The sequence below is a fragment of the Rhinopithecus bieti genome, unplaced genomic scaffold (assembly GCF_001698545.2).
Source record: "Rhinopithecus bieti isolate Rb0 unplaced genomic scaffold, ASM169854v2 scaffold_71542, whole genome shotgun sequence".
NCBI lineage: Eukaryota > Metazoa > Chordata > Mammalia > Primates > Cercopithecidae > Rhinopithecus > Rhinopithecus bieti.
In genome coordinates, this window is record NW_016826746.1 from 555,806 (window position 1) to 565,416 (window position 9,611).

General features: G+C 44.7%; 1 protein-coding gene across 5 annotated transcripts in view; it reads left to right on the forward strand.

Moving 5' to 3' along the window:
- ADGRE2 (adhesion G protein-coupled receptor E2) overlaps positions 1 to 7,444 on the forward strand; it is a 43,537-nt gene extending 36,093 nt beyond the window's left edge. For 4 of the 5 annotated variants that reach the window (XM_017863568.1, XM_017863573.1, XM_017863572.1 and 1 more), the window contains 3 exons: positions 468 to 636; positions 722 to 832; positions 5,633 to 5,717. In XM_017863568.1, the coding sequence (XP_017719057.1) occupies positions 468 to 636; positions 722 to 832; positions 5,633 to 5,686 (334 nt within the window). In that variant the 3' untranslated portion in view covers positions 5,687 to 5,717. Of the gene's footprint in view, positions 1 to 467; positions 637 to 721; positions 833 to 5,632; positions 5,718 to 6,728 lie in introns of those variants that run through there. The other variant, XM_017863569.1, reaches the window with a different exon arrangement.
- Positions 7,445 to 9,611: the final 2,167 nt, after the last annotated feature.

Genomic DNA, 9,611 nt, shown 5'->3' on the forward strand with positions numbered 1-9,611 from the left:
TTTTTTTGAGATAGAGTCTTGCTCTGTCACTCCCAGGCTGGAGTGCAGTGGCGCTATCTCGACTCACTGCAACCTCTGCCTCCCGGGTTCAAGTGATTCTACTGCCTCAGCCTCCTGAGTAGCTGGGATTACAGGCGCCCTCCACCACGCCCAACTAATTTTTGTATTATTTTTAGCAAAGACCAGGTTTCACCATGTTGGTTGGGCTGCTCTCAAACTCCTAACCTCAGGTGATCCACCTGCCTTAGCTTCCCAAAGTGGTGGGATTACAGATGTGAGCCACCGTGCCCATCCCCAGGTGGCATTTCTATTGTGGGCTATCATTGACAGTAAAGATCTAAGCTGATCACAGCCCAGTCCAAGAAATCATCTACAGGGGAGGGCAGAGGACTCCATGGGTACAGATGAGATAGCCTTGATTCTGTTTCTCTGGGTGCATCACCAGCCTCCTTTCTTATTCAATGCAGGATGTTGGCATTTAAAGCGACAGCTCAGCTGTTCATCCTGGGCTGCACGTGGTGTCTGGGCATCTTGCAGGTGGGTCCGGCTGCCCGGGTCATGGCCTACCTCTTCACCATCATCAACAGCCTGCAGGGCGTCTTCATCTTCTTGGTGTACTGCCTCCTCAGCCAGCAGGTACCACTGCCCAGCTCCCACCCAGTACTCTTCCTGTCCTCACTGCTTTCCGTGAGCTGACCCAGGGCACGTTTTGCCTCTGCAGGTCCGGGAGCAATACAGGAAATGGTCCAAAGGGTTCAGGAAATTGAGAACTGAGTCTGAGATGCACACACTCTCCAGCAGTGCAAAGGCTGACACCTCCAAACCCAGCACGGTAAGATCACGCATTGCTCCAGAGCATTTCACTAACCGACCCACCTGAGGAGCAGGTGCCTATCACACAAGGAAACCTGGGAATACAGCAGGCGATGCCCTAGAAAGGCTCACATCTGAGTATGCCTTGACTCATTAACCATTAGCAATGATCTCAGTTTACATGTTTATTTTTTTTTTAATCAGTCAGGCTTGTTGGGATTATAGTCATAGCCTGTCATCCCAGCATTGCTGTCATCCCAGCATTTGGGAGGCCTAGGCAAGAGGATCACTTGAGGCCAGGAGTTCAAGACGAGCCTGGGCAACACAGCAAGATCCCATCTCTACAAAAAATAAAAATAAAAATTAGCCAGACATGGTGGCATGCACCTGTAGTCCCAGCTACTCCTCGGGAGGCTGAGGTGGGACAATCATTTGAGCCCAGTAGGTTGAGGCTTCAGTGAGCCATGATCATGCCACTGCACTCCAGCCCAGGCAACAGAGTGAGACCCTATCCCAAAACTTAAAAAAAAAAAAAATCCTTGGCTCTTACTCCTTAGGGAACTGTGCTTATCTTGACTCTCACACACAAACACTCCTATTGGACACCTACTGTGTGCCATACATGGTTAACTAAATGAGCAGGAATTGATCTGAAGCAGTGGTGCACATTCTGCTCAGAAGCATTTACCTTATCCCTTTTCTCTACATACTAGTCTATCTCACAGTCACTTGGCACCACCACCCCATAAAGGCAAGCATGGGAGGAAACGCTGTACATATTTATGAATTAAACAGAAATAGGTGTTAACTGGGATTTAGGCTCTCTTAACAAGTCTGCCTCTACCAACTGCCACTTAGTAGTGGGTAGTGGGCAGTGCCTCTACTCAGCACCCTCTACCCCCTGCAAAACTCAGAAAGAGAAGCAGTAATGGGGCCAGCGATGGTGGCTCCTGCCTGTAATCCCAGCACTTTAGGAGGCTGAGGCAGGACAGCTGCTTGAGGACAGGAGTTCCAGACCAGCCTGAGCAACCCAGTGAGACCTCATCCCTATAAAGCATTTAAAAATTAGCTGAGGGTGGTGGTGTGCACCTGTAGTCCCAGCTCCTCAGGAAGCTGAGGTGAGAGGATCACTTGAGCCCAGGAGTTTGAGGCTGCACTGAGCTATGGTTATGCCACTGCACTTTAGCCTGGATGACAAAGCAAGACCTCTTCTCTAAAAAACAATACTAATAATAGAATTAAATACATAAAGTTTTAAAAACACACGGGGCAACCTGGGAATCAGCGGGTGATGCCCTAAGAGGGCTCACATTTGAGCGACTCCTTGACTCGTTAACCATTAGCAAATATCTCAGTTTAAACGCTTTTTCATAAATCAGCCAGGAACAGTGGCGCAGGCCTGTAATGCCAGCACTTTGGGAGGCCAAAGCAGGAAGATCACTTGAGCCCGGGACAACTTGAGGATCACTTGAAGCCGTATTATCCTATGCCTCCATGGCATGGGATAATTCATGACATTGATGACTAATAACCAACATTTATTAATTTAGACATACAAAGTTCTCTTGTATTTTTCTCACCTCTTCTTCCATCTTCTCCAGATTGTATGTGTAATTCTAACCCCATTTCGCCGATGAGCAAAGTAAGAATACTTGGATTTGTGTGAAATGTACAGAGTCGGCCGGGCGCGGTCGCTCACGCCTGTAATCCCAGCATTTTGGGAGGCCGAGGCGGGCAGATCACGAGGTCAGGAGATCGAGACCATCCTGGCTAACACAACGAACTCCATCTCTACTAAAAGAAAAAAAAAAAAAATTAGCTGGGTGTGGTGGCGGGCACCTGTAGTCCGAGCTACTCAGGAGGCTGAGGCAGGAGAATGACGTGAACCTGGGAGGCGGAGCTGGCAGTGAGCCGAGATCACACCACTGCTCTCCAGCCTGGGCAACAGAGCAAGACTCCGTCTCAAAAAAAAAAAAAAAAAAAAAAAAAAAAAAAAAAAAAAAAAAAAAACCAGAAGTGTACAGTCTCTTCAGCCAGTGAGATTTAGGCCTCTTGAGTCTTCCTTCCCATTTAAAGAGCCCATTCAGGGCCGAGCACCATGGCTCATGCCTATAAGCTCAGCACTTCAGGAGGCCAAGGTGAGCAGATCACTTGAGGTCAGGAGTTCGAGACCAGCCTGGCCAGCATGGCAAAACTCCATCTCTACTAAAAATACATAAATTAGCCAGGGGTGGTAGTGCACACCTGTAATCCCAGCTACTCAGAAGGCTGAGGCAGAAGAATTGCTTGAACCAGGGAGGTAGAAGTTGCGGTGAGCCAAGATTGCCCCATGCCACTGTACTCTAGCCTGGGCAACAGAGCAATACTCTGTCAAAAAAAAAAAAAAAGAGAGAGAGAGAGAGAGAGAAAGCCTATTCAGCCTGGGCAACATAGCAAGACCCCATCTCTACAAAAAAGTTTTAAAAATTCACTGGGTATGGTGGTACCTGCCTGTAGTCCCAGCTACTTGGGAGGCAGAGGCGAGTGGATGGCTTGAGCCCAGGAGATGGAGACCAACCTGGGCAGCATGGCAAAATCCCATCTCTACACAAAATATAAAAACTAGCTGGGCATGGTGGTCCATGCCTATAATCCCAGTTGCTTGGGAGGCTGAGGCAGGAGGATCACTTGAGTTCAGGAGTTCAAGGCCACAGTGAGCTATGATTGCGCCACTGCACTCCAGCCTGGGTGACAGAGCAAGATCCCTTGTCGAAAGTAAATAAATAAATAACAATTTTTTTTTTTAAGTTTTGAAAAGAAGCCCACCATATTGTCAGGCACCCTTTCTGCATTTGCGTTTCTCTCATTACCTTTTTCTTTTCTTTTCTTTTCTTTTCTTTTCTTTTTTTTTGAGATGGAGTTTCGCTCTTGTTACCCAGGCTGGAGTGCAGTGGCGTTATCTCGGCTCACCGCAACCTCCGCCTCCTGGGTTCAAGCGATTCTTCTGCCTCCACCTCCCGAGTAGCTGGGATTACAGGCATGCGCCACCAAGCCTGGCTAATTTTGTATTTTTAGTAGAGATGTTGGTCAGGTTGGTCTCAAATTCCCGACCTCAAATGATCTGCCCACCTCAGCCTCCCAAAGTGCTGGGATTACAGGCGTGAGCCACCGCGCCTGGCCTCATTACCTTTTTCATCCAACCTGCACAATCCCTGTTTCCAACACAGGATCTTCTATTTCCTCTTCTGTTCTCACTAAATGCCCTCACCACCTATGTCTCTCTCTCTCTCTCTCTCTCTCTCTCTCTCTCTCTCTCTCACACACACACACACACACACACACAAATCCAAGTCATCATGATGACACATTGTAAACTCCATGCTCTCAATCATACAACCAAACGTGAACATCTGCCTTCCACATTCCCATATTTTGACTGAATTTCTTTTGTCCTCTCCAAAGGTAAGACTTTCACCCACACTGTGGATTCCATCATCAAGCCATGTCAGTCATCCCTCTTTCCTGCTTCTGTCATTAAATTTCCATCCTGTCTTTTTTTTTTTTTTTTTTTTTTTTAGACAGAGTCTCACTCGCTCTGTCACCCAGGCTGGAGTACAGTGGCACCATCTGGGCTCACTGCAAACTCTGTCTCCTGGGTTCAAGCGATTCTCTTGCCTCAGCCTCCCAAGTAGCTAGGATTACAGGTGCCCGCCACTACACCCGGCTAATTTTTGTATTTTTAGTAGAGACAGGGTTTCACCATGTTGGCCAGGCTTGTCTTGGACTCCTGGCCTCAAGCCATCTGCCTGCCTTGGCCTCCCAAAGTGCTGGGATTACAGATGTGAGCCACTGCGTCCCGCCCATCCCTGTCTTTGACTCTCCTACATCCTTCATACTTATAAAGACCTCAGTAATTACATTGGGTTCACCAAAACAATCCAGGACAATTTTCCTGTCTCAAGATCCTTTTCATAACCATATCTGCAAAGTCTTCTCCATGTCAGGTGGCATTTACAGGTTCTGGGGATTAGGGATGTGAACCTCTTTGGGAGGTCATTATTCTATCTATCATACCCATATAGTTTGGGTTTACCTATTGCAGAATCATCAAAATCTGCCTCATATTGTAGATATTTGCATAAGTATTTATCACCCTTTCACCCCACACAGCCACTGGAAATGATATACACATTGAAGGAAAGAAACGTACTTTTGTGTAGGGAATTAGAGTTAGGTCATCAGATAGCCAAAAAAGGCTATATAGTTTCTATGCACATGTGATAATTTGCTACACTCATATAAGCAAATCAGGGTAACTGGGATATCTATCACCTTAAATATTTATCTTTTCTTCATACCAATAACATTCAAATTATTCTCTTCCAGCTATTTTGAAATGTATGGTAGATTAATGTTAACTATAATCACCCTACTTCAGATACATCTTTTTTTTTTTTTTTTTTTTTTGAGAGGGAGTTTCACTGTGTCACCCAGGCTTGAGTGCAGTGGTGCCATCTCGGCTCACTGCAACCCCCGCCTCCCAGGTTCAAGCGATTCTCCTGCCTCAGCCTCCTGAGTAGCTGGGACTACAGGCGCCTGCCACCAAGCCCGGCTAATTTATTATTATTATTATTATTATTATTATTATTATTGTATTTTAGTAGAGACAGGGTTTCACCATGTTGGCCAGACTGGTCTCGAATTCCTGACCTCAAGTGATCTGCCCACCTCGGCCTTCCAGAGTGCTGGGATTACAGGCGTGAGTCACCGCACCTGGCCCAGATAGATATTTTACTGCAGCACGTTTACTTCCTCTTAACTTTGGTAACTTGGGGTTTAGGAGGCATACAAAGATGGAGCTTCTAAGAACAGGACGGAGCAAAATGAAAGCTGATATGGCCTCTTGATGTTGCCCTGACAAATATATATGGTAAGAAAACCTTATGATTAACGACTTATGGCCAGGCATGGTGGCTCACGCCTAGAATTCCAGCATTTTGGGGAGGTTGAGATGGGAGGATCACTTGAGCCCAGAAGTTCAACACCAACCTGGGCAATACAGTGAGTCCCTATCTCTACAAAAAATTAAAATAAAAAATGAGCCGGGCATGGTGGCACATGCCTGTAGTTGCAGCTACTCAGGAGGCTGAGGCAGGAGGATCATTTGAACCTGGGAGGTGGAGGTTGCAGTGAGCAGAGATGGTGCCACTGCACTCCAGCCTGGGTGACAGAGCAAGGCCCTGTCTCTAAAAAAAAAAAAAAAAAAAAAAAAGACTTCTTAAATTTCTTTTTTTAAATAAATTTTATTGCGTATATTTGAGGTTTAACCCATGAAGTTATGGCATATATATAGACAATAAAATGGTTATCTATATGTGAAGCAAATTAACATATCTATCATCTCACATACTTATTTTTGTGGCACAAGCAGCTATAATCTACTTATTTAACTAATTTCCTATTTCCTTTTTAAAATGGAAGTTATAGGTTTTCTTTCTATAGTCTTATAGATATTTCTAAAAAGTAAATATTTCAGGCCGGGCTGAAATATATTGCAGTGGCTCACACCTGTAATCCCAGCACTTTGGGAGGCTGAGGCAGGCGGGTCACCTGAGGTCAGGAGTTCGAGACCAGCCTGGCCAACAAGGTGAAACTTTGTCTCTACTAAAAATACAAAATTAGCCAGGCGTGGTGGTGCATGCCTGTAATCCCGGGTACTCGGGAGGCTGAGGCAGGAGAATCACTTGAACCCAGGAAGCGGAGGTTGCAGTGAATCGAGGCCGAGCTATTGCACTCCAGCCCAGGCGACAAGAGTGAAACTGTCTCAACAACAAAATATATACATACATACATACATATATATATATATATGTGTATATATATATATATATATGTGTGTGTATATATATATATGTGTATATATATATATATTTCAGGTTAACTAGAAAAATCTTCTGAATAAGATCTTCCCTCTTTGCCCGTGGAAAATCTGAACAATATTTCAGCCATCTAGAGGGGAAGGATCTTCCCTCTTTGCCCGTGGAAAATCTGAACAATATTTCAGCCATCTAGAGGGGAAGGAAAAGACTTTGTTCTATGTGTTTCAAGAAATTCACCATGTCAGCAATATGAAGGATGTTATGGAAGGCATGCTTGGCATTCAATTCCTGCAGAAACCGGAATTCTTCCATGCCCTACAATGTGCCCAGCAAACTCTCAGCATACGGATGGCCAGCTGTGGCCCACATCTTGGTCACTCTGAAGCACAATATTTATGAAGGTATAGAAGGTTCTCCCACAGCCTCTCCTTCCTACAAAGACTCCTCCAGATCTTAAAATGAAGCAGGAAAACGAGCCTAAGAGGACTTTCACAGCAACAATATCCGAAAGGGCTAGAATGTTCACACCACAATCTGGATTTCTTAATTTTTTCCTTGTTGTTGTTCTCTAGTTCTATGGGTTTGATTATTTAGTCACGTGAAAAATATTGATTATTCACACATAGATCAAGAGAGACACGGCTTCTGCCTTCATGGAGCTTTTAGGGGAAAATGAAGTGGCTCTTGCAGCTAGAGTTGACTCAGAAGCTGAAATTCCCAGAAATCAAGTTTCTACTGCTAGGCAATTGAAGTATAAACTGTTTTATAAACACGTCTTCTTTCATCTTCACACCGACATGCAGAACAATTTCTAAAGTTTCTCAGATCAGGAATGTGCAACAAATTCCATTTCTAAGGAATGACCTGCAAAACTCCTAAATGTGCCAAGCAAATGCCCTTTCCCCATCTATTATCTGCTTTCCTTGAATAGAGATTCTACATGACCATAAAACTTCGAAGATGGGTATGGGTGACCATAAAACTTCGAAGATGGGTATGGCACAGTTCATGCCCTGTAATCCTAGCACTTTGGAAGGGTGACAGAGGAGGATGGCTCGAGCCCAGGAGTTTGAGCCCAGCGTGGGCAACAGAGTGAGACCTATCTCTACCCAAAAAAAAAAAAAATTAAAATTAGCCAAGCATGGTGGTGATATAGGAGTTAAGGAGAAGTCATTTAGGTAAGTAGCAAGGTTAGGAAGTCCTCAGTAAGATTTTCTGTTTAATGAAAAGCAGTCCCCAAATCATTTTCTTTTCTAACAAAGAGCAGCCTGTAAAATCGAGCTGCAGACATAGATAAGCAAGCTGGAAGCTTGCACGGGTGAATGCTGGCAGCTGTGCCAATAGGAAAAAGCTACCTAGACTAGGCATGTCCAAAATGGCAGCTCCAAGTTCCCTTCTCTTTGCCAGCCATGTGTACAGTAAAAAGCAGACAACATAGCATCAGCCAAGTGGAAAGCTCATTTGCATAATAAGATTAGGGTGGGGTGGCCAGCTTACATAGGGGTAGGCCCTAGGTAAATCAGACACCGCCTTTTCAAGCCTGTCTACAAAATCTGGTGCACTATGACGAGGGTCAGAATTCCCATTCATTCGCCCCTCTCCCACACAAGAGAGAGAACTGTTCTCCTTTCTCTTCCTTTTGCCTATTAAACCTCTGCTCCTGGCCAGGCGCAGTGGCTCACTCCTGTAATCCCAGCACTTTGGGAGGCTGAGGTGGGTGGATCACCTGAGGTCAGGAGTTCAAGATCAGCCTGGTCAACATGGTGAAACCTTGTCTCTACTAAAAATACAAAAATTAGCCAGGTGTGGTGGCACACATCTGTAATCCCAGCTACTCAGGAGGCTGAGGCAGGAGAATTACTTGAACCCAGGAGGCGGAGGTTGCAGTGAGCCGAGATCATGCCACTGCACTCCAGCCTGGGCAACAGGGCAAGACTCTGTCTAAAAAAGAAAAAAAAAAAAACCCTCCCCTCCTAAACTCACTCCTTGTGTGTGTCCATGTCCTTAATTTTCTTGGCATGAGACAACGAACCTTGGGTATTATCCCAGACAATGACGCCACTTCAGTGGCACACGGGGGCACAGCCAGATGTGGTCCCAGGCATGGGAGGATGAGGTGGGAAGGTCACTTAAACCCAGGATTTCAAGGTTACAGAGAGCTATGATCACACCACCTCACTCAAGCCTGGGTAACGAAGTGAGACCCTGTCCCCAAAAAATTAAAATTTAAAAAAAGTTTTGAAGTTGCACAGATAAAGGTTGATGAACTGAAAGTCTAAAAATAAACAGTAAAGTTATTAACATAATAAATGGAAATATATGTAATTCCAGGAACTATAACCTCCAGCTACAGAAATCTTCTTAATCAAGAACCAAAAGCAAAAGCAATAAAATAAAATCTGAAATGTTTTATTTTAACAGATCTTAAAGCTTCTAAATAACAACATCATAAACAAAGTTTGATGTCAATTAAAATATTTACATTACATTACAAAAGATTAATGTTAAGAGTATAAAATAGGCCGGGTGCGGTAGTTCATGCCTGTAATTCCAGCACTTTGGGAGGCCAAGGCAGACGGATCACTTGAGTCCAGTGGTTCGAGACCAGCCTGGGCAATATGGTGAAATCCTGTCTGTACAGACAAAATACCAAAAATTAGCAGGGTGTGGTGGTATGTACCTGTAGTCTCAGCTACTTGGGATGCTGAGGCAGGAGAATCACTTGAACCTGGGAGGTGGAGGCTACAGTGAGCTGAGATCTCATCACTGCACTCCAGCCTGGGTGACAGAGTAGGACTCTGTCTCAGAAAAAAAGAGCATAAAATTAACTTAGAAAGAACCCTTTCAAACCATTTATTTAAAAAAGTAAACAAGAAACTAGAAAAAATATATATATACAAATGTATGAATAAAGAAACCATATGGGCCAGGCACAATGAC